This window comes from Esox lucius, chromosome 8 (genome assembly GCF_011004845.1).
Source record: "Esox lucius isolate fEsoLuc1 chromosome 8, fEsoLuc1.pri, whole genome shotgun sequence".
NCBI lineage: Eukaryota > Metazoa > Chordata > Actinopteri > Esociformes > Esocidae > Esox > Esox lucius.
Genome location: NC_047576.1, coordinates 21,063,703 through 21,088,644, shown reverse-complemented (window position 1 = coordinate 21,088,644; position 24,942 = coordinate 21,063,703). Strand labels below are relative to the sequence as shown.

Sequence of the window (24,942 nt, the reverse complement as noted above, 5' to 3'; positions counted from 1 at the left end):
TGTGTGTGCGTGTTTGTCGTCTGTGTGTGCGTGTTTGTCGTCTGTGTGTGCGTGTTTGTCGTCTGTGTGTCTGCGTGTGTCTGCGTGTGTCTGTGTGTTTGTGTGTCTGTGTGTGTCTGTGTGTGTCTGTATGTGCGTGTTTGTCGTCTGTATGTGTGTGTGTGTGTGTGTGTGTCGGTGTGTGTCGGTGTGTGTCTGTGTGTGTCTGTGTGCATGTTTGTCGTGTGTATGTGTGTATGTGTGTGTGTGTGTCTGTGTGTGTCTGTGTGTGTCTGTGTGTGTGTGTCTGTGTGTGCGTGTTTGTCGTCTGTATGTGTGTATGTGTGTGTGTGTGTGTGTGTGTGTGTGTGTGTGTGTCGGTGTGTGCATGCAGGCCTATTTGTCCTATTTGTCAGTCATTTATTGCGGCCTGTGGTCTCACAGCCATATGTTGGATGATGTGTCATAGAGCTGTCAATCACACGGCTCCCAGTGCTCCGCCCTCATGCGTGTGCATGGGTACAGTGACGCGCCAAGACTGCTGTCTCCCTGTGTTAGTGTGTTATTGGGAAAATATGGGTCTGCGTTTGTTGGGAAGTGGTCGTCCTTTGTCGCTTAGTTGGTGGAGCCACATGAATCACCAGGGTCGTGGGTTCACCTCCGGGAGGGGTGGCGGGGGGCCCCTAATAAAACCAAGTGATTGTATGCATTGAATTGCACATGGAAATAGACCTCATCCAGGTCCAGAAATCAGATGATTATTACGTTCATGTAGCTTAATGTTTAACCTAGTGTCTTTGCCGATGGCTGCGGGTCTTCTATTAGTACAACCCCAAAAACACACACTGCAACAAAGAAGAAACTTTAACTTTTTCGAGTTGGCCAACAATGAGTCCTGATCTTACTTCCATAGAAAACCTTGTGTGGGCCACATTTCCAGCATTAAAAGCACACAAAGCTTTCTGATGGTTAAAAGAACCATTTCACTGTTATCTTTGCCAAATAATGGGCAACCAAGTATTAGGTCTTGGATGCCAATCATTTTGTCCATACATTAAATGTTACTTTTCTGAATTACTATAATAAATACATTTTTCAGTACACTGCAATTTGGAAATGTCATAAATGTGTGGACACCAAAAGGCTATTAATTTTCCACTTGATTTCACTGATAAGGGAAATAATTTTTGAGTAGTGCAAGGTTGTGACTATTTCTGTATGTTTGTCCATTTTGAAACTGAAATCTATGTCTTGGTCACGGTGAAAACAGCACTCTGTGTAAAGACGTGTATATTCTGCGGTTAGCACTCAGCATTTTTTGGAGAACGGCGTATTGGTTCCAACCAGTCTGTGTTAGCGGCACGCTAGCAGGACGCTGACAGAGGTGTGCTGTTTGTGCTGAAAGCCTCTCTCAGCTCTTAGATTACCTAGAGAACGAGCTTTCTCTTAATGCTCTGCTGCTGGCTGTTACACACGAGTTGTTGAATGTAGACGTTTGGGAGAAACAGAAGCCGTAACACAGGCATAAATGACTGACACTGGCTTTCTGTGTTGTGGAGCCTCGACTGTCAGGCGCTCAAGGTGTTTTGTTTCAACACCACAATTAATGTGGATTTGTCAAGATTCAGACGAGCATTTATTATGACCACGCCTGAACCGTTTCTGCCCCTGGCTGTTATCCAACCTTTTTCCAGTTAGTTTTTGAGAATATCACCCCCCCAACCCCTCATACAGCTAATAAGAGAGATCCTGTCTTTCCAGTAAAATATGTTTAACACAGATACTACGTCTGGGCCTGTTTATTGCACTGTACCCCTTGATGAATGCTTTCATTACTTGTGTATGCGTCACCATCATATGACTGTTTTCTTTCTGTTGGAACACAAATACGTCTGCTACCAGAATGCCGGTCCTCAGAGTAAATAATCGAGACCATCACGATTGACTGGTGAGCTTTATGATGAACCTGGCAGCTGTGGTCACAGGGATGACTGGCCAGCCTATCACCTCATTCCTCTGGACGATAACGTCTCTCCTTTTTCTTGTTCTCCCTCTCGGTTTTCTGTCTCTTTCTCTGTTTCTCTCTCGCTCCTCTCTCAAATCCAGTGCGTCCTGAATAATAAGTCCTGAATATTTTGATTTTTCTGGCTTTGGCGGTGTTCACATACCCCCGTAGATGCCTTTGAGCAACCGTCAATCGTTTTTCTATGAAAAACATGTAAAATGTTGTCGTATGACAATGACTCATGGTTGTTGATTCACTTCTTAATTGTCCTCCCTAATTAGGCGCTGCAGGCTAGATGTGGGTCTGGGATCACTAGAAAGAGATTGCGTAAGCTTCTACGTGCTTGGGCCCTGCGCTTTGGCGTGTGATAGTGCACGAATGTGCTTATGTGCGATAGAGCTGAATTTAGCCATTTCCTGTGTACAGCCCTGGCATGCAGATGACTATAAATGTTTGGAGAAGTGCAGGATTGCGTAGGTGTGTGTTTGTTGAGGGACTGTCTGATAAAGATGCAGGTTGAGGTGAACCAATGCCGTCTCTATGTTGTCTGAGTCAGACAGGGTCAAAGGTCCGGGGGACGGGGGACCTGTGTTTCTAAACACACTCCCAGCAGAGCAGCAGGCCCTCCTCCCTGCCAAAGACGTGCAGATGTTGGGCCTCCCGCTGTCTGCCACACACGCCCCACACACATTCAAAACACAGGGTTACGTCTGTGACCCATGTACTGCTGGGGGGTGGGGGTTAACTGAACCTCCTCGTTTACGTATGAAGTGCCAACTTTCCCCCACTACTACCTCCCCTCCCTGTACCAAAACAAATGGCTCAACCAATCAGAAACTGTTCTGAGATATTCCTACTGGGGCCAATCAGACACTGTTAGGTACTTCTGGAGCCAATCAGACACTGTTAGTTACTCCTGGAGCCAATCAGGCACTGTTAGGTACTCCTGGAGCCAATCAGGCATTGTTAGGTACTCCTGGAGCCAATCAGGCACTGTTAGGTACTCCTGGAGCCAATCAGGCACTGTTAGGTACTCCTGGAGCCAATCAGACAGTATGACTGACCGAGCATCCATAGATATGAAACATTGTCAGCTGGCTGTGCAGTCAGATACAGCTAACTGTCTAAAAATATACTCTTAGTCACATGGTTAGATGGCTGTCTAATAAAGACATGATTTCTCTCTACTGTTTAGAGCAATAGAGAACCATTCACAGAGGTCATCAATGTACTGAGACATTGATTTAAGGACCAGATGGTGTCATACTGACCCCTACTGGTTTTGTAGAGAACTATTTGGATGAACTAATGGTCAACCACAGAGGCACTCGTATCCAGACCCACACCGACATGTTTTCTTGCTTGGCCACTCACACAGTCATACACCCTCCCACGCATAAATGTTTTTTTCTCTCTCTCTTAAACACACCCATTTGTTAATTTGTGTACAAGCACACAAACACACACAAACACACCCACACTCGCGCAATCTCATTCAGCCACAGTAAAAGAAGGGCCAACTCTTATTATGAAATGCCCCACCTCCCCTTTTTTTTTTACTGCTCACTCTGTTTTTTTTACTGCTCCCTCCTCTCCTCCTCCTCTTATCCCTCCTAACCCCCTCTCTATGTCTCTCCTCTCTCCGTGTGAGAGACACCAAAACGGAAATCAGATGGGCCAGTTTATCCCTTCAAACTCAACCTTGCATTGAAAAAAATGAGTATGATGATGATGATGATGAGGGGCCAATGTGTTAATTGAGGAAGATTAGGCTTCTCTGAATCTCACTCTGTTTCTCTGGTTTTGTCGGCCACAGGACATTTTGTCCCTCTCTGCTGGTGCTTGAGGAGCGGGCGATGATATGTACCAGGGTTATGAATCTATGAGTAGCCGTTTGCTAATCAGTGTACGTGAGTCAGGATCTCTCCGTGTCTCTGTGTGAGAAAAGTGCGGGAGGTTTTCCATGGCCCGGGGGTTTTGCGGCTGAATGGTAACACTCCAATGAATTGCGCCATAATGTGTTGCAGCCGATGTGGCAAAAAACCACAGAAAACAGCTTGACCAATTCCCCCCAGTCTCCCAGACACTTGGACATGACGTGAAACAACCTTTCTTCACGTGCACACCCATTTTATACACAACTTAAGGTTCTTGAACTGGAAATTCACAGCATAAACAAGGGTTTTCCCAAGGAGTCTTAGGCAACAGACTCCAAAGAATAGTGTATGATAATTTAGTAATGGTAGTAACTGAATAGTGTATGATCATTTAGTAATGGTAGTAACTGCATAGTGTATGATCATTTAGTAATGGTAGTAACTGAATAGTGTATGATCATTTAGTAATGGTAGTAACTGAATAGTGTATGATCATTTAGTAATGGTAGTAACTGAATAGTGTATGATCATTTAGTAATGGTAGTAACTGCATAGTGTATGATCATTTAGTAAAGGTAGTAACTGAATAGTGTATGATCATTTAGTAATGGTAGTAACTGCATAGTATATGATCATTTAGTAAAGGTAGTAACTGAATAGTGTATGATCATTTAGTAATGGTTGTAACTGAATAGTGTATGATCATTTAGTAATGGTAGTAACTGAATAGTGTATGATCATTTAGTAATGGTAGTAACTGCATAGTATATGATCATTTAGTAATGGTAGTAACTGCATAGTGTATGATCATTTAGTAATGGTAGTAACTGAATAGTGTATGATCATTTAGTAATGGTAGTAACTGCATAGTATATGATCATTTAGTAAAGGTAGTAACTGAATAGTGTATGATCATTTAGTAATGGTAGTAACTGAATAGTGTATGATCATTTAGTAATGGTAGTAACTGAATAGTGTATGATCATTTAGTAATGGTAGTAACTGAATAGTGTATGATCATTTAGTAATGGTAGTAACTGCATAGTGTATGATCATTTAGTAAAGGTAGTAACTGAATAGTGTATGATCATTTAGTAATGGTAGTAACTGCATAGTATATGATCATTTAGTAAAGGTAGTAACTGAATAGTGTATGATCATTTAGTAATGGTTGTAACTGAATAGTGTATGATCATTTAGTAATGGTAGTAACTGAATAGTGTATGATCATTTAGTAATGGTAGTAACTGCATAGTATATGATAATTTAGTAATGGTAGTAACTGCATAGTGTATGATCATTTAGTAATGGTAGTAACTGAATAGTGTATGATCATTTAGTAATGGTAGTAACTGCATAGTATATGATCATTTAGTAAAGGTAGTAACTGAATAGTGTATGATCATTTAGTAATGGTAGTAACTGCATAGTATATGATCATTTAGTAATGGTAGTAACTGAATAGTGTATGATCATTTAGTAATGGTAGTAGCTGAATAGTGTATGATCATTTAGTAATGGTAGTAACTGAATAGTGTATGATCATTTAGTAATGGTAGTAGCTGAATAGTGTATGATCATTTAGTAATGGTAGTAACTGAATAGTGTATGATCATTTAGTAATGGTAGTAACTGAATAGTGTATGATCATTTAGTAATGGTAGTAACTGAATAGTGTATGATCATTTAGTAATGGTAGTAACTGAATAGTGTATGATCATTTAGTAATGGTAGTAACTGAATAGTGTATGATCATTTAGTAATGGTAGTAACTGAATAGTGTATGATCATTTAGTAATGGTAGTAACTGAATAGTGTATGATCATTTAGTAATGGTAGTAACTGAATAGTGTATGATCATTTAGTAATGGTAGTAACTGAATAGTGTCCTCCGTGTGTTTTTGATGTGTGTCAGTGTGTTGTGTGTCTGACCGTCGGTGACACAGTGGTTTCGGGGGTGTGTGTATGTGTCACAAGTGTATGTCTGTGTTTTTCTCCTATATACACTGTCCTTCCTAAATGACAGCCTGCCAACGCTGAGGGCAGGCTGACAGGGAGATTCAGGTTTACAACAGGGAGAGAGAGATTTCAAGCCAGTCGGAGAGAGCGAGGGATTGCCAGTGATGGATGTTGATTGACAGACCCCTGACAACTGTGGGTTCGATGGGAGTTGTAGTTCTCTGCCGCTGCCCGGTAATCTTTACTCCCAATGAGTCCCTGGGCTAGGAGTTTGTCCAGCTGGGTAGAAACGACCCGGCTTCAACACAAAAGTATGTCCCTCATTTAATGGGGGAGTTTTATGGCCCCATGTTTCTGTAAACATGACAGGCAACAGGAAGATGGGCCCGACCACGTTTCACATTAAAGAGCTTTTCCATCGTCCCACTCCCTCTAGAACTCATGCTCTCCTCGTCCCAGGCTCTCTAGAACTCCAGTTCTCATCTTCCCAGTCCCTCTAGAACTCCAGTTCTCGTCGTCCCACTCCCTCTAGAACTCAATTTCTCGTCGTCCCACTCCCTCTAGAACTCCAGTTCTCATCGTCCCACTCCCTCTAGAACTCCAGTTCTCGTCGTCCCACTCCCTCTAGAACTCAATTTCTCGTCGTCCCACTCCCTCTAGAACTCCAGTTCTCATCGTCCCACTCCCTCTAGAACTCCAGTTCTCATCGTCCCACTCCCTCTAGAACTCCAGTTCTCGTCGTCCCACTCCCTCTAGAACTCCAGTTCTCGTCGTCCCACTCCCTCTAGAACTCCAGTTCTCGTCGTCCCACTCCCTCTAGAACTCCAGTTCTCGTCATCCCACTCCCTCTAGAACTCCAGTTCTCGTCGTCCCACTCCCTCTAGAACTCCAGTTCTCTTTCTCCTGTGTGTTTCACTCCCAGAGCCTCCCTGTAGGTAACAGCATTCCATCTTTATGTATGTGTATATCTCAACCCATATAGTAAACCCTTGCCTATGCTCCTTATCTCTCTGTATTTGAGTATTGCCACACGGTATCATCAAATAGTCTTTGCTTCTTTTCTATCCACTGTTCCCTGTGTATTTATTCTGACAACGCTGTGTAGTTGTGTCGTTTTGCCGTTTAGTGCCTTCAGCCAGGTCTTCTTTGCCAATGACAGTTGTTTCTCAGTCGACTGGTAAAAGGTGAAATAAATAAAAACGCACACGGGAACCACTCAAGACTTCTTTACTGGCGACTCTTTGATCCTTTCAGAGGAGGCCATTTTAGGCGGTGCAAAAGAGCCAGTGGGAGTAAAAGACAAGTTACAGTAGACATTGAGGAGACATAAATTCACCACTGGACATGGTTTCACCTCTTATCTATCTTCCTGACTAGATGGTCTTGTTTTTCGTGGTGACCTGTTTACTGGACGCTGGCAACATTTGAATAATGACGCGGCAGAGCGTGCAGGCAGAGAGACTTTCTGTCCATAATCATTAGGTGCACGTCTGTTTATGAGTGGAGCCGTTCTCATGCAAATCCAATTCCATTTCCCTTCCCAGAACAGCCGCATGCAAATGACTGTCAGAAGTACAATGACCTGTTTGTGCAGGTCACACACACAGACACACACAGACACACACACCCAGAGGTGCAGTGTATAGGTGGGAGCTGTTCATCCTCATTTCCTCTACATTCTGAGTGGTCACCGTGTTTAAAGTCTTATTTCCGCTGTCCTCTATAAACACTGTTGGATATCCACACCTCTCACAAAGGACCGAGTAATGGCCCCTAAAAGACAGAACAAGAGATAAACTTTAGTTTTCCATTTCCGACGGGACTTTATAGTAATGTCCCTCTTCTAATAAACAGGCAGATTCCGGTGAATCAAGCCAGGATTCATCATGGTTGTCATTGATTGTGTGCGTGCGCGCGCTTGTGTGCGTGCATGCGTGCGTGCGCGCGATGCAGGATACAGGTCTAACACTACATGCAAATGGGAATTCCCCACAAAAATAGTAAAGCCTGACAAATAGGTCCCATCTAGGTTTCTTAACTGGTCCCAACTAGAGAGAAAAGTTTTTTTCCGGGCAGTAAAACTTACAATTGTGTTAGAAGTGGGGTTACTTTGGTGGTTAGTTGAGGCATTACAGGTTAAATCTATGTGTAAAAACTAACTTAGGTTAGGTTTAGGTAAAGGTTAGCGTTAGTGTTAGGGGATAGGGGACATGGATTTGTGGTTTTCTGGTCCTCGCCAGGATAGACAAACAAATGTGTGTCTGAGTTGTTCTGTTGTTTGTGTTCAAAGCCCTGACACGTTTCGGAGTGTGGCTGCAGTTGATTATGTTTTTCCATTTTGTTCTCCAACAAATCAATGAAAAGCAACCCGTGCTTGCCGTAACTTGCGGAGTACTTAATGGCTGTTGCTTCTCTTCGCCTCAGGATGGATGTCCTGGTGTTGTCAGAGAGGTGCCTGTCTCCCTCACTCTTCCAGCTGCCTGTCTGCTACGAGTTACTGCTGTGCTTGTCGTGCGTGTGCCCTTCTGCTTCAAACTCTCAGTACTGGTTGGTTCTCTGAGCCATCATCACCACAAGCACTCCGTCAGCCAATAAAAAACCACTGTCCACCAGTGTCCTGCTCTGATCCTCACCGACTTGTCCCTAAACCTCCCCGCCCCTCTCCCTCAGCCCTGAGCCCCAGAAAAGGGTCCATTGTGCAGCAGTGAGTGTTCAGGGCCTTGGCCTGGTTCTGGTTAGCTCAGCTCCATCTGAAACACTCACCTTCCTCCAGGGGCCGCATCTGGAGCTGGTTTCCTGTTGGGGCCAGCCGCTCCGCGCTGCGCAGGCCAGGGGGTGGGCTTTGGCCGCAGTCCTGCGATTGGGCGAGATGGAGGCTTTATGAACCCCAGGATAGATGGAACTGCCAAACAATAATCTGTCAATCACTTACTGGGCTGACAGCACCAGACCACTGCTCTCTGAGAGGGGGGAGAGGGGGGAGGGATAGAGGGAGGGAGAGGTGCAGGTTGCCAAGCGGTTAAATCAAATATCTAGGGCTGATGTTGTTCCAGTCTCTCGTCATCATGTTTTAAGATCATCCGTCTCCTTTATAAAACCTGATCTCTTTTCCATAGAACAAAGAACTATTCTTAAATAGTTTTCTTTTTGAATGGAAATAGAATGTCAAGATAGCTAAGGCAGTAATTTCAAATAATTGTAGGATTTCAGTAATTGCACGCTCTTATATTAGCATTGTTTTGACAGAGTATTGCAGTGGTCGTTCTGTAATTGTGTGTAATAACAGCATTAGTGCCTGGCTACAGGACCAGTAGGTCCTGTAATGGTGTGTAATAATAACGTTAGTGTCTAGCGCGAAGGCTACAGCTTCCTGTTATTAGCGCAATAAGTATGGTATGGGCCTGGTCCTCACTACAGCCGCTGAAATAATTGCATTTTTACCGACCGGCCCTAAAGCTTTACATGAATTTAGCAGCATGCTTCCATAGTCTGTAGCATGGGGACGTTTATCGGGGGCAGGCTTGGTCAGAGAGCGGGCTTGGAGGTTGGGGTGTAAGACTAGCTCTGTCTCTGTTGTGGGATGTCTCTCTGGTATGACCACAGAATGTTGTACGTTGGCTTGGCCTTGGATGATACAGTCATTGTCTGCCAGAGTCGTCGCCATGGTGCACTCAGCGATTGTTTTGTGTAACCTATAGCAATAGGTCCTTTTGCTGTTGAGTGGTACCATTTGAACAATAGTGCAGTGACTGACTGCAAAGCATTGTGGGCCGTGGTGGGGTTGTGAGTGGAGCGCGTGAGCATTATCGCGGGGAGCATTATGTGGGAGAAAGGGCTGGAGTCAATCTTAAAGCTCCATACGAAGACCTCCATTTCCTGTCCTGGCGCCCCAGCAACCAGGCTGACAGCAGCTTTTATATGTCTCCTGAAAGACTGAGTTTTACACACACACACACACACACACAAAGGATAAAGAGAGTGAGAGCCAAGAGGGAGCCAAAAACAGAAAGTGTAATAGTGAAAGTGGGCTCAGGAAGAAGCAGCAGGAAGCCCAGCCAGAGTCCGAAGGCTGAGAGACGTTGTGCATGTGCAGGGTGATGGAGGTGAACACTGCCATTACAGGTGAGGTCTGATGATGACAGCCGGAGTCCGAAGGCTGAGAGAAGTTGTGCATGTGCAGGGTGATTGAGGTGAACACTGCCATTACAGGTGAGGTCTGATGATGACAGCTAGAGGAAGCACTGGGGGCCAGATGTGGGAGGTACAGAATGCAGAAACAGCTTGGGGAAGGAGGGAAATTAGGACAGATAGATGCCCGCAGTTAGCGTCTTTAAACCTTCCACTGATTCAGGTCACAAGAAGACGTCTCAATACGAGGGCTCAGTGTTTTTTTTTTTGTTTGGGCCGAGTAGAAAAACAACCCGGGTCTAAGCCATTTTCTCCACCCTCTACATGCTTAAAACTGGGCCAGGCCATTCTGACCTCCTGTGGCTTCTCCTCCCTCCGGAGTGAATAGTACAAATGATCTCCTGGACATGTGGACTGACGGAGCAGCAGGAGATCCACGGTTCCTCTGCTCAGAGTGGATAGTGGTGACAGAGTTGTCTGCGCCACTCGTTCCTCTGTGAAACTCCCCGTTCTTCTCTCCTTCTCTTTCCCCAACGCGGAGAACACAAGGGAATGAGCCCGAACATTGTTCTGCAAATGTTTTCGAGTGCGTCTTGCAGAGGTATTTCATTTCGCAATGTTTAAGGAGTAGAATGTGTTCTGTGATTCAGTTTGTGTGTTTCAATACCCCCTAGAGGCTGCTGTTGGCCGGGCCTGAGGGCTAGCAGGTCCATAACCGGAGCGCTCCGAAACATAGCCACACATCACAAGCACTTTAAAATGAAACTAGATGCTCTGGATTGATACCAAGCACGGGTACACCTTGGTTCTAACCTGTTGTACCGCTAGAGTAGTGTCAGCTGCCACCTGATTATGGTTCACTTCATGAAAACGAATCTGATCGCGAACTCATGCAAATCCTCCCAGGCAGTTCAGAACTGGTGCCAGTTCAGTGGTATGCATGGAGCTTGGTTCCCTCTCCGTGGCCCTGAGAAGGGTTGTGATGGGTCAGACACCGGATCCCCTCAGCGGACCGGGCCGGGCCCAAGGGGTACTGTGCTTTGAGCAAAGAGAAAGAGCCTGTTTTTCTTGGTGTGAGGAACACTGAGCTCCTAACACTGCTCGCTCATTAAAATGGAATCAATCCGCAGAGGCATCTGACGCCAAAATGAACAAGAATAAATACATTTCTATAGTTTCCACTATTTCTTTGTGTATGGAGGAATACCAAAACCGTTTCACTGGGCCGGGGTTTAGACACATCACTGGTGTGACCTCCATCTGTGTGTTAGACTGTATTGTGCTAAATGACAGGCTGGTGTCATGTGGGCCAGAACCGGAGGAGCCAGCATGGTAGTCCATTCCCTCCCCACACCACCCAGAATCAGGTCACTGCTCCTAAACAGTACAGAAACAAGCTCTATGTAGCCTGCATGAATGCAAATGAACAGGTCAGCGGTTTCCAATTCACATTTGCAGCATAATAAAATGAAGTGCAAACAAGGTGAAAAGCAATGGGGAAATAATGTCCCCAGAACTGGATTAGACATTGAGTAAACAGGTTAGCAAACTCCCAGACTCCATACATTCATTTCCATTAGGGTTTGTCACGTTCTTCCACAGCGGTGGTAGTTGTTTTTCCACAGTGTGTGTTTTGATTAGATGGGTTGTATGTTACTCTGGTTGTGTCAGTGTGTGTGGTGATTTCATGGGTTGTGTGTTACTCAGGTTCTGTCTGTGTGTGTGTGTTGTGCTGTGTGTGTTGCAGGCCCTGGGAGACTCTGACTTTGCAGGGGTTCTGAGGCAGCTGCTACCCCTGATGAAGCCTGCTGCTGCCCCCGCGGACCAGAAGCCCGTCTCAGGGTCCAGTTTAGGGTCTCGGTCCGGGGAGGACGAGTGCGGACCGGATGAGCTCCTGGTGCTGTTAGTCTACCTGTATTCCCTGGCTGCAGAGGCCCAGCCTGCGGACGATGAAGATGAGGAAGAGGTGGAGAAGGTGGAGAGGGAGCTGATTGGTGCACTGACCCTGGTCATCACCAGAGAAGCAGAGCTCAGCCCCCTTCTGCAGAAACTCACCGGTTAGTACAAAGTTATAACCATGACGCAACCATCAATCTACCACAACACTAACCGACACCGCCACAACACTTTCACATCCCCAGCAGTGCTGAGCAGTACTACTTTAACCTCAAACTTAACTGGTGCAATATGGCAACTCTAGTGGATATTAGAACAACCTTAGTTATTCACCTGTTCCTTTTATGTTAGAACAACCTCAGTTTAAACAACTTCCTCTTTCTCTAAAGTTAGCAAGGAGCTTTGGGTTTATATTTGCCCTGCTGCCAGGAGGATTCTGTCAGTCACTTCAGACACCATCTTGATACCCTCTTTGCGCGCGCACAAACACAAACACACAGCCTGTAAGATCCCATGGTAGCAAATTACACCAACACTGCGGTGTCTGTAGGAACCTGCTGCAGAATCAGGGTGAACAAGGGTGTCTGTTATGTCTGATGTCTGTTGTGCATGCTGTGCAGACCTACATCCATACATGGGTGTGTGCACTCACCCTTTGACCTGTCCTATGTAGTCCTTTCATAGGTGTACGATATTACGTTTTATGGGCCACGCCCACTTTGTGGCAACGTTCCAATCTTAATGTCTGGGGCCGGTCTCTCTGGAGCTGGTCTGTCCTGGCCTGTGAGTCTCGGCGTGGCGGCGGGTCTCTCTGGGGCCGGTCTCTCTGGGGCCAGTCTCTCTGGGGCCAGTCTGTCCTGGCCTGTGAGTCTCGGCGTGGCGGCGGGTCTCTCTGGGGCCGGTCTCTCTGGGGCCAGTCTCTCTGGAGCTAGTCTGTCCTGGCCTGTGAGTCTCGGCGTGGCGGCAGGGCTCTCTGCCCACTCCTGGGATGATGAATGAGCTCTGTACCTCCCGACCACACTGTGCCTCCCCCAGTCAGTTTCTGTATCCTTGAAGCTTCAGACGCAGTCCTCCCCAGCCTCATAGCTCATAATTAGAGCTGCTTTTAGTTTGGCCCACTCTTGTCTAGCTAGCAAACACCCAGAAATAATCTACTGCTTGTTACTACCACATTTGGTGCCCCCCCCCCCTCACATATTACATACATTGAAATGGTGAGGTAGTTTTCTCTTTTCCCCCCTCCCCCCTCCTCCCTCGTTCTCCGTCTTTATCACTCTTCTCCTGTTCCATTCCTCTAAGGAGGGGCCTTCTGGCAGGAGCACAGTCAGAGATGTGGCTCATGTTAAAAACCTGACTCTCTGTTATAAACAGTTCAGAAGAAATGACCCTGTCAATACACACCAGGTGTGTCGAAGACATTTTATACTTTTTCTTAGCTGTGTGTGTGCGTGTGTGCGCGGTGCCACTGCATTCGTGCATGCTTAGATTTTTTTGTGCATGGGCACACGTACCTGTGTGTGTGTGTGTGTGTTGTGCTGGTCTTTGTGTGTGTGCCTCGGCTTTCATGCTTGCAGATGAAATGGGTTGTGTGTAATATGAGGCCAGGGGCCGTCTCAGCCCGAGCTACGGAGAACAACATTGATTGTGACATTCTCCCCAATTAAAACAGTCAAATGGAAACCAGACGCCGAGTGGAAACCAGTCGCCATGAGAACACTGTTTTTACAAATCCCTGCTTTCTGTTCCCCTTGGCTACAGTTAGCAGCCTGGGCTTAACACACACACACACACACACACACACACATACTGCGGGGGCGCGCACACACTTGCGTACATAAACAAGCGGATGAAATAACAGGAGAAGGATTGTGCCGAACAAATAGCCAAACAGCAGGTTAAAGGAAGGGTAAGCATCTCCGTCCCTAACTCGCCCTCCAAACAACCCCCCACAGGGACGGTAGGTATTAAAGATCCCAGCCGCCCCTCCGGGAAACGAGCACGACGCCACACTGACCACCTCTCTTAGGAGACAACATACCTGGGGACATCTATCTCTAGTGATGAATGTGCTGGGTTTTGCAGAGGGTGTGGTCCATATCGTCAGCCTCACAGTGGACTCACAGTGGACTCACAGTGGACTCACAGTGGACTCACAGTGGACTCACAGTGGACTCACAGTGGACTCACAGTGGACTCTAGAGAGCAACAGATGTGTTTTAGGTGGAGAACCAAGAGAGAGCCGAAACACTGCAGAGCTCACGCACGCACCTGGAGAACGTGAATGAGAGAACGTCTCAGTGTGGATTTAATTGGAGAGGTGTGTGTGTGTGTGTGTGTGTGTGTGTGTGTGTGTGGCTCGAGTATGGGTTTAATTAAAGGGAGAAATGGTGTTTGCCCAAGAAAATGGTTCCGCCTAGAGCTCAACAGCTTTCTGTCGGTCTCAGACATGGCCAGTGTGCGATGTGTGTAGCTTGTAAATAGTTTTAGTGTTGACTTCGATCATTTCCCATTTTCAGTTGTGGCTTGGTGTTTTAGTGTGAGTGAGAGAGAGAGCAATGGTTCGAGGCCAAGGAAGGGAAGAGGCTGAGTGAAGTCCTCTGAGACCAACAGCTGATTCTTGTTTATAGTACTCTTGTGTTTTCCTTTTCTTGAGTATAATATTAATCATTGAGTAGGTGAATATATTTGTCCTACCGTACACAAGTACTGGATGTGTGTATTATAGTCGTGTGTGAATAGAAAAAGGATTAGTTCACATACATATACCGACTCCCCCTAGAAACCTCAGAGAGTGGGCTCTGGGCTTCGTTGGCTGGTTTCAACTGTGATGGGGCCTCCCATTTGGCTGATGTTGTGATAAGCTTGGACCTTACTCTACTGAGAGGAGTCCCTCACAGTGGGTTTATGCTACAGTCAACCGGTGTATAAAAAGGATTCCAAGTGAAACCATGTTCCTAATTATCATTAATGTCAGTTTTTCAGAGTGCAGACTGTATATGACCAGTGACCTGACCGTAGTGTAGGGAACTGCATGAATGCTGGCCAATATAGAGTAGATGGCCATGTCTCAAACTGCACTTTTTCCATGACTTTTAGAAAGGCCTCACAGAGATTGTTATTCCTCTTGCAGCTGTTACTTATAAAGATAAGATGTAAAAGAAACTACACTGTCTAAGGGGTGAGGGAAGTGAATGGGACAGGCAATGTAACATCCATCAAGTTCTTTAGCAGACTTTCTAGTACGACATGGCCCTTACATAGATTCCACTTGGAAATGTGTTCCCGAAGCCTGCTTTCATCAAGGTTATGCATGATTTATCATTTGTTTCTGTCTTTCATGGTCAGTTTCCTTTTTTGGCGCTGTTATTTGTCACATCCATAATGGTTGTGGATCTGAAGGATGCAATAGGTGTTTACAGCGCTGTGTCTTCTCGCTACCGTTCACACTCAGTGTTCAATACTCCAAGAATCTGTGCGTCTTTCATTGTCGATATCATAACTGCCATGGTTGTGCTTGTAAATGTAATCTGTGGACAGTTGTTTTATATAAGACGAGCCAGCGTTTTCTTTCCACCATTGGCACTGCAACGAAATGCCTACATAATGCCTGAATGTTTCAAACGGTTTCCAAGTCTGGGATTTTCTCATCGCAGGCCAATTCGTCTTCTGAGTCATGTTATCATTGTACTCCAGAAAGTGATATCTCACAACTTGAGATTTGTTGATAACACCAGCTAAATTCAGGGCAGCGATGTGGTTCACAGCTGTAGCAACGCCATCGCAGTTGTCCACTTTTTAAAAACCCCGGGGTTACAATTCTACCTAACCAGTACGGGTGTTATGACAGAAGCTGGTGACTTGGCAGACTAATCAGAACTCAGTATGTCTGCATGTCCAGCCCCTTCATTATCTCAGCCAGTCATGTCAAGCAGGAAAAGTCCAGTATTTTCCGCTATTTAAACAAGTGTTTGAGTTTTAAATTGAATTCGTATTGACACTTCAAATACTAATTTGTTATTAAGTCACATTAAAGTTAAGTTCTTCAAGATTTCATGTCCCAGAGCATTTTTTTCTTCTTACAAATGCCTCTCCTGATAAGTGGTGACATGCTTCATAAGCCTCCGTTCCTGAATTCTGGATGTTTTGACGGTATGATTCTCTTAGAATATTTTGGTTTATAATTCAGTAATATCAGAGAATTGGTCAGGGGTCTGATCACTACCAGGCTTTTGCAATTAGTTACCAGCTCCCTAAAAAAGCATGGCTGTTTCATGTAACATTTGGAGTGCTTTTAATTACTTTAATTTCTCAAAAAAATACTTATTTTAGTAAACACTACCCCAATGGGATATTGGCCAAAATATTAAATGTTATTTATGTTTGGTTTGTTAGTTATTCATTGTTGTTTCATGTGAAAATGTCACGTCCACAACACTTAATCACTCCAGAACAGTCCCACGCCTTTAGGCCCATACTGTACCCTGCAGAAAATCCTTACTGCTTAACCTGGGCAAGTAACAGCACGCCACATTTCCTGATGCTCCATCTTTGGTTCCTCTCATAGCCCTGGAGCATTAACTCAGAATTATTGTAGAGCTCCAGTATCTAATTATGATCAGCCAAATGAGTGACCTTTCAAAACGAGTAGCCCTTCAAAACGAGTAGCCACACCTATTCCAGTCCAAGTCGAGCAGTCCATATCAACCTTGGTTTTCTGTCAGGAGTTAACTCAGCCAGTGGGTTCTTGCTTTTCTCTGTGTGTGTGTGTTTTGTAGATTTGTTTGTTGATAATCAGTTAATGAATATCAGTGTTTCTGTATTCTGGGCTGGAGTTACAGTAGAGTGTGTGTTGACATTGAGAGTGTTTAAGTCCCTATCCAGCCTCTGTCCCATGATGAGGCTGTAGCCTGTAGGGAAGAGGATAAAGGAGAGGATGATGACATGCTGGTGGTGGGAGGCACATATACTTTACTGGACCTACACTTTTTATGTTGGCTTCTGAGAAGCCCGGTCTCAAACACACACAAACACACAGACACGTACACACATACTTGGGTTTGTTTTTCATCCTGTCCATAAATGTGTGAGGGGAAGCAGGGAGTGACGGGACAGACGGACCTCCCCAACGCTGGTGTTTAGGTTGGCACGGCAACACGGCTCTCTCCATGGATGGGATCAGTCCTGGAACATAAAAGGTTCTCTCACACTTTGGTCACCATGTTTTAGCCCTCTCCCTCCCCCATTTCTCTCTCCCTCTTTCTTTCACTCCAACTTATTATGGCTCTCTCACTCTAGCTCTCTCTCTCTTCATCTTTCACTCACCTGTTCCCTCTCTCTTTCTTCGTTTTTCTCCCTTCTTCCTCTGTCTCATGTTTTTCTTCCTTTTTTCCCATTCTCTCTCAAATTCGAATTTATTTGTAGGAGAAGCACTAAATATTGTCAAAGCTTCAGTGTATAAAATGCACATTTCACAGAAAATTCTATAATAAATAATAGTCTACTAATAAACTGATAATACCAAAACACATAAATGATAACAGTGGAGAGAGTGGCAACAGGCAAATACTATAAATAAAAAATATAAATACATAAAGAGTTTGACAACTAACAAGTAACGGTTAATTACTAAAATAAATGCTTCCACAACTTTCTCTGTATTTCTCTCTCTTTCACATTCAAATTGCTTTACTGGCTCAACCTAACTTACATATTGCCAAAGCATACTTAAGAATTTAATTTTCCTTTACAATAAGTTAATATAATATCAGTTAAATTCTCTCACTCTCTCCCTCTCCCCCCTACTCCCCCCAGCTCTCTTCTCTCCCCCTCTGTTCTCCTCTCCCAGGCCCTGCAGCAGGGAGCTGGTTACAGAGTGAAGTGGAGCATTACGTTGCATGGGTCATGATTAGGCTTCATTAAGATTATTTCCCCAGTTTCACTGCTGGAAATTACAAAAATTAGTCTACATTTTTAATTGGAAGACTTTCCACACATGAAGTCATCAGCTGTTCTGAACACACACTCACACATGGATCCCTTAACCATGCTAAGAGGTGATGAGAGAAGCCAATAGCATTAATCAGATGACGTGGAGCCCCAGGCCTTAATTAACAGAATTACATTTCATCTTTGTTACAGGACACTGCCAGCCAGGAGGTTAATGTGTAATTGTGTGTTTGTGTCACATAGATACGTGTGAATGCACTCCTCAGCCTCTAGTGTCTGTGTTGCTCTGTGCTAGATGGCTATTGAGCGGCGCTATGGTAAAAACAACATAGGGAGGGCGGCCATGTTTGTTTGGGAATCGGAGGTCCTGAGTTCCAGTTTTCTTGTAATACCCGCAGCTTGTTCTCTTCTAAAACAGTTTTTACAGGTCTACTATTAGCATTGAGTTTTAACTTCTAACCCCCTAGTGTGTTATGCCCACCCCCAGACCACCCTCTGCTTCATGGTGTGTCAAAACCCAGCTCCTCTTTCTCCATTTATGACAGGAAATGCACGTCATATAAGCCTGCTTGTCAGAGCAGTTTGATGTCCAGTGGGAGCTGTCCTACAACAACTGAATGGGACACTCCTCCCCACACACACACACACACATACGCTGACACACACACTCGCTAAAACACGCGCGCACACACACACACGGAGACACACACGCTAACACACACACACGGAGACACACACACGCTAACACACACAGACACGCGCACCCACACACGCTAACACACACACGCTAACTCTAGAGGGACCCTTGTGGTGACTGCGGCCCGTGGCCCCCTAACCCCTGCAGACGCATCAGGGCAGGCCAGGGTCATCCTGTCACTCTTTAACTAAGGGTCAGCGGAGAGGTCCTGTCGGGCCCCCCCCCCCCATCTCTCCCCCTGACTCTTTCTGGCTGTTCTCTCCCTCTCACCCGTCATCTCTGACCCACATGGAAGGGGTTATCCTGTCATATAAAACTACTAATGCATCTGCAGGAGTCTGACTGTACAGAGACACGGAGTGTCTGAGCTTGTACTCCTATTCCCAGAGTGCTGTGTGTTTCATGGTATATCTGGGTTGTATCTGGCTGCTGCGGAAGAGCCTGTTTATTTTAGGGATTCCAGACACAGTGAAGGATGACCTGTCACTCTGTACCCGCTTTCCTCCCCAAAATGTCGCTCGCTCTCTTTAATGGCTTTTTCTCTCTTTCTCAATCTTTTTTTTCAATTTCAAATAATTTATGTGTGTTTTGTTACGGTATACATTTTGCCAAATCATACTGTTACAGTATTAATGCGTTGTTAAAATGCATACTTTTGTTGTTTCTAGAGCATGTGTCAAGGATCCTTTCTTCAAACCTGAGAACGCAAAATGGCAAGTTCTTACTAAGTTTGTGCAGGACGTTCTGTGAAATGTACTGGAGGGTGTATCAAGAGTGTATTTTTCATGTACTTCCACTTTTGCAAGTTGGTCTGTTGTTATGGTAGAGCACTCAGTAGGCAGAGTGAAGGGAACATTGACTATTTAGTTTCTGACATTGGGCACATTTTAATGCCATTGAATTCACCATCGAAGTTAAAGTAGCGTATCAACAAAGGGCCATTAGTTGTCTGCCTGTGTATAATGATGCCGGCAGCGCGTCAGCTGTACAGATGATGCAGTGATGATGCCGTTTCCTGACCGTTTTACATGTGAGCGGTTTCCAGTGCTCTGCATTGTGCCGTGCTGGACGGCTCTCTGGCGCTCTTAGGAGTTGACCCTTGAAGGAATGGGAGAGCATAAGCAGGAGTTTTGAAACACTGCCATTGAACTCTCGCCCCTCCCACCTAAAACTCTGTGATTGACTAGCTCTTGTAGTCACACTGCCTTCTTTAAAGTATTCAGACCCCTTTACTTTCTCCCCATGTTGTTGTGTTATTAACTTAATCTTCACAATTGACTCAATCTTGTTTTTTGACATTTACAGTATCCACTCAAAATACCCCCCAAAATTTCAAAGTGAAGACACACTTTTAGAAATCTGTACAGATTTTTTTTCAAATAGAAAACTGAAATATGTCATAGAAATAACAACATTGTATTGTGTTGAGGCATAGATCTGGGTATGGTTATAAAAAAAATGGTTTAGCATTGAATGTTCTCAGGAGCACAGTGGGAACGTTCAATGCGAAATGGAGGAAATTTGGAACCGCTGAGACTCTTCCCAGAGCTGGCTTTCCAGCCAAAATGAAGTAACCGGGAATGAAGGGCCTTGGTGGGGGGGTCATTCTCACTGTACAGTGTGGAGATGTTAGATTGGTAATTGTGGTCCTATTGGTTCTGTGTGCTCCTCCTGGGCGTGGCGCTTCCTTCACGATGGCCTCAATGCCAGATGGAAGCTCTCCCGCCTCTCTGTTCGGTGCTGGCCTGGTCATTTCCTGTCAGGAGGCCTGGTGTTAATCAAGCCCTGAGCCAGTGGGAACGCCCCCCTGCACCCCCTTCTACTCCCCTACCACCCTCTCTCCTCCCCCTATGGCCTCCCTCCTCCTCCGACCAGTCACCGGGCAGAGAAAGACCAACTTTCACTCCCCTGTTCTCCACTGTTTTCCTATTTTCTCTTCCTTCTCAGCCTGTTGTTCATCATCCCTTCTATTCCTCCGTCTTCGTGGCCGCCTTTCCCTGTCTAGCTCTGTCTCGAGTGTCTGAGGAGAGCCCTGTATCTCTCCAGGCTCAGCTGGAGGACAGGGGAGAGGAGGGGAAAGATAGACGGGCTTGTGTGTTTTGTTTGATCCTGCACGTTGACATGCTGCTTGGTGTCCATTCCCGTCTGGTTAGTGTCGTGGTGGCAGATAGGCTTATCTTAGCTCTCCTCCCCTTGGCTCTCCTCCCCATGGCTCTCCCCTGAACTCCGGACAGGGGTCCATGCTGTTACCACCGGTTACCCTGTGACTCATTCAAACCCACTGGTCCAATGTAATGCATGCTCACCTAAGAGTTTCAGATACATGCGCTAATCTGGATTTGCTCTCTGGAAATGTTTAAGTTCATTGTTTCATTGGTTGTGGTTGTGTCTGATGTACAGATGGAGTACAAATTTTTTAAAAAAATAAGCAAAAAAACACAGAAGTAAACAAGATTTGAGTACATGCCGTTGTGTGTGTTTATGTGTGTAGGCGGAATGTAAGCGGTGTGTAGGTGGTTTGTGGTGGTGTGTGTGTCCATGGAGAGTTTGTGGGATTGATGGTAAGTGTGCAGTGATGAGGTCGAGTATGACTGTGGAAATATCCCAGATCAGAGGTCAGGGCAGACAGCCAAGTAGTTGAACAGTCTGGTGCTCTTGGGTGGACACTTTTTTTCATTTTCTGTCCTGGTTATGAAGCCCCTGAAAGGTCTTCATCTGATGAAGGGTAACAGCACCACCGATCTGTGGCTTGGCTAGCATAGGTCCGTGCTTATCTTTGGGCTTTCTGCGGTACCGTGTGGAGATCCAGTTGCCAGTGGAGCAGATTGTGTCCCGGGCTGTGATAGGGCCTGAAACTCCTCTCCTGAGGTTGGCGTGGCACTGGTGCAACTTCTTCAACACGGTCGGATGCGCACATCAAGGAACTTAAGGCTTTTGACTGTCTCTCCTGCGACCACTTCAATGTGTCTCTGTCTTCCATCTCCTCAAGTCCACGGTCAGCTCCTTGATGTTTCCACGTAGAGGGAGCTTTGTTTACATGGCACCGCTCCACAGGGGCTGTAGCTTCCTCCCTGCAGGCCGTCTCATCATCAGATCTGACCCACCACTGCTGTGTCCTCAGCGTATGTCGTACTTCGTCAGTCGTTGGTGTGAGAGTTTCTACCAATTGGTTAAATACGCATGTTCTGTTCCTTAGAAACGGGCGGTTGACACTCTGTGTCCGACTCATCAGTGTTATAGTGAACAGGTGGGGGTGTATTCATGCACCTCTCCCCCAACAATACATGTTTCAAACAGCGTCGGTGGTGTGGCTGCCTCCATCTGTTGGGCTTTTCTCCAGACAGCAGTACCTCCAGAGAGATGACTGGTCTTCCTGTTACTGTTCCAGTCCGCAGAGGAAGGGGGTCCAGAGACTCTGATAAGAACACACTGTCTCGCACTCCTCTCCTTCTGTCTCTGCCTGTCTCAACATGCTGTCTCACCCTCCTCTCCTTTTGTCTGCCTGTCTCAACACACTGTCTCTCTCTCACACACACACACACACACTGCCTCCATCATCATCTCGGTGTTCTCTCCGTTTTGCGCTCTACCTCACAAAAGCAAACCCACTTTCACCCTCTTATCGCTCTGTCCATCTTATCTGTTGTGAGTGAGGCAGGTCTGAGTCTTCATTGCTCTGTCCTTTGGTTTACATGTCTGCCTGTCTTTGTCTGTCTCACAGTCTGCCTGTCTGTCTGTCTCTCCTATTGGCTCACACACACACACACACACACACACACACACATACACAATGTTAGCTAAACTCTTTGATGCTGACAGCTGCTTTTTGTCTGCATTCTCTCTGTGAGCTCAGCCCTCTCATGGCTATCCCACTAAACCCTGCTTAAAACCAGGTGAACCCCTGACACAGAGAGATGGGGCAAGGGATGGGGAGATGGATGGGGCTATAGATAACCTAAAATGGTGAGAGGTCTTTTATAGAGGAGGCCTGTAATCTTACTGCACTTTGGACCATCTTGTAGGTTATCTGTAATGGTACGCCAAATGGTGTGTTAGCTTTTGAGGCTGTATGGTGGTGTTAGCTTTTAACGCTGTATTGTGGTGTTCGTTTGTAACGCTATATGGTGTGTTAGTTTGTTACTCTATGCGGTGTTCTCAGTTTGTAATGCGATGCGGTGGTGTTACTTTGTAACGCTATGCAGTGGTGTCAGTTTGTAACGCGATGCGGTGGTGTTACTTTGTAATGCTACATGGTGATGTTACTTTGTAACGCTACATGGTGGTGTTAGTTTGTAACGCAATGCGGTGGTGTCAGTTTGTAATGCGATGCGGTGGTGTCAGTTTGTAACGTGATGCGGTGGTGTCAGTTTGTAACGTGATGCGGTGGTATCCGTTTTTAACGCAATGCGGTGGTGTCAGTTTGTAACGTGATGCGGTGGTGTTAGTTTGTAACGCTGTATGGTGGTGTTATTTTGTAACGCAATGCGGTAGTGTCAGTTTGTAACGTGATGCGGTGGTGTTACTTTGTAACGCTATATTGTGGTGTTACTTTGTAACGCTATGCGGTGGTGTTAGTTTCTGTGGGGATGGGATGCTCTAGAAGAATACAGTTAATCCTGTACATAGCCTACATTATGTTCCTGAAAATAAACCCAGTACAACACACATTTCAGGAATCTCTAAATGTTATTGAGTTGGTTACAAAATCTTTATGGATAATAAAATTTGGAGGACTTAGTAAAATATCCCCTAAATGATACTAAATTCTCCTAATGGGGGATTTAGTGCCTAAGGGCAAACCATCTCTAAGATCCTGTCCATCCTCTCTGACCCTGTAGACACCCACTATTTTTGGCTTCCTTTTAATTTCCCCTTTGCTTTGCAGAGACCAAATGCTAGGAATTTCCGGGAGGTATATGTTATGTGTTATTGACCTACTGGATATATGGTTCTAATTTTGTCCTTTCCTCTTGGCTCCCTCTCTCTGTCAACTCTCCCTCCAGTTCCTCCTCCCTGTCTTCAATCATCCTATCTGGATTTTCCCCTCCCTGTCTTCGTATTGGTCGCTGGAAGAGTTTGTGACTTTGAGTAATAACCTCACTGTAGTGCTTATTTGTTCTACAACATTTCTGTCTTTATTGATCAATGTCACATTCATTTTTCCATCATTTCATTTTGTCAGTGAGCACATAATAATGAAGATGATGAAACGTCAATCTCCAAGAATTAACATAACAAATGGAGAGAAAAAAGTCATTCACTGCAACCAACCGTGAGCAATTTAGGGTCGACTTCTTTGCTGAAGGACATATGTTTCAGCTTTCCACCTCAGGAATAGGGTCTAACCAGCCTTGGGTTACAGGTCAGAAGATCCACCTGCCGTCTTCACTATCAAAGTCACACAATCATTTACATATATTCTAACTTGTATGTTGTCCCTATACCAAGCTTTCCTGTCAGAATCAGTCACTGTTTCCCTCACTCACCCCCCGCCCTCTTCATGTATTTCTCCCTCTCACTTTCTCTCGGCCTTTCGGTCTCTGTCTGTGTGTAACATCTGGGTCTCAGGTGGCGACCAACAGTTGAGCTCCCAATATTGGTGTTGTTTTCGGTTTGTTTTACTTAATGTTGTAATATTTCGTGTCATATATGTACATGGAAATACATTTTGGTGTACTGCTAGAAATAAATAACTTCAAACATTGTGGCAAAAATAACTGTTGTTTTGTTTGGAGTAGCCCTTGACCTAACAGGTCAACATTAATATCTCCGTAATAATCATTTGAGCACACTTTTATCCAGAATGCCAGTCGAAAGTCCATCCATTGTTTCTACCATGTGTCTACTGTCCGTGTTCTGTGTCTGAGGTTGTCCAGTGGTTCTGGGGTAACAGGAAGTAGACTGGTGATTAGGGTGATCTGACAGCGTCCTGTAATGTGGAGCTCCCACTGAGCCTCTGGGACTTCTTATCTCCCTCCCTCTCTGTGTCTGTCCTCTCTGTGTCTGTCCTCTCTGTGTCTGTCCTCTCTGTGTCTGTCCTCTCTGTGTCTGTCCTCTCTGTGTGTCTGTCCTCTCTGTGTCTGTCCTCTCTGTGTCTGTCCTCTCTGTGTCTGTCCTCTCTGTGTGTCTGTCCTCTCTGTGTCTGTCCTCTCTGTGTCTGTCCTCTCTGTGTGTCTGTCCTCTCTGTGTCTGTCCTCTCTGTGTCTGTCCTCTCTGTGTCTATCCTCTCTGTGTCTGTCCTCTCTGTGTGTCTGTCCTCTCTGTGTCTGTCCTCTCTGTGTCTGTCCTCTCTGTGTGTCTGTCCTCTCTGTGCCTGTCCTCTCTGTGTCTGTCCTCTCTGTGTGTCTGTCCTCTCTGTGTGTCTGTCCTCTCTGTGTGTCTGTCCTCTCTGTGTCCTCTCTCTGTGTCTGTCCTCTCTGTGTCTGTCCTCTCTGTGTCTGTCCTCTCTGTGTCTA

The 24,942-nt window shown here is 45.5% G+C and overlaps 1 protein-coding gene across 5 annotated transcripts in view; it reads left to right on the top strand.

Annotated features, from left to right (window-relative positions):
* scfd2 (sec1 family domain containing 2) overlaps window positions 1–24,942 on the top strand; it is a 103,743-nt gene that overhangs the window by 40,924 nt on the left and 37,877 nt on the right. For 4 of the 5 annotated variants that reach the window (XM_010872211.4, XM_010872209.4, XM_010872210.3 and 1 more), the window contains one exon: window positions 11,696–12,005. In XM_010872211.4, the coding sequence (XP_010870513.1) occupies window positions 11,696–12,005 (310 nt within the window). Of the gene's footprint in view, window positions 1–11,695; window positions 12,006–23,490; window positions 24,161–24,942 lie in introns of those variants that run through there. The other variant, XM_034293783.1, reaches the window with a different exon arrangement.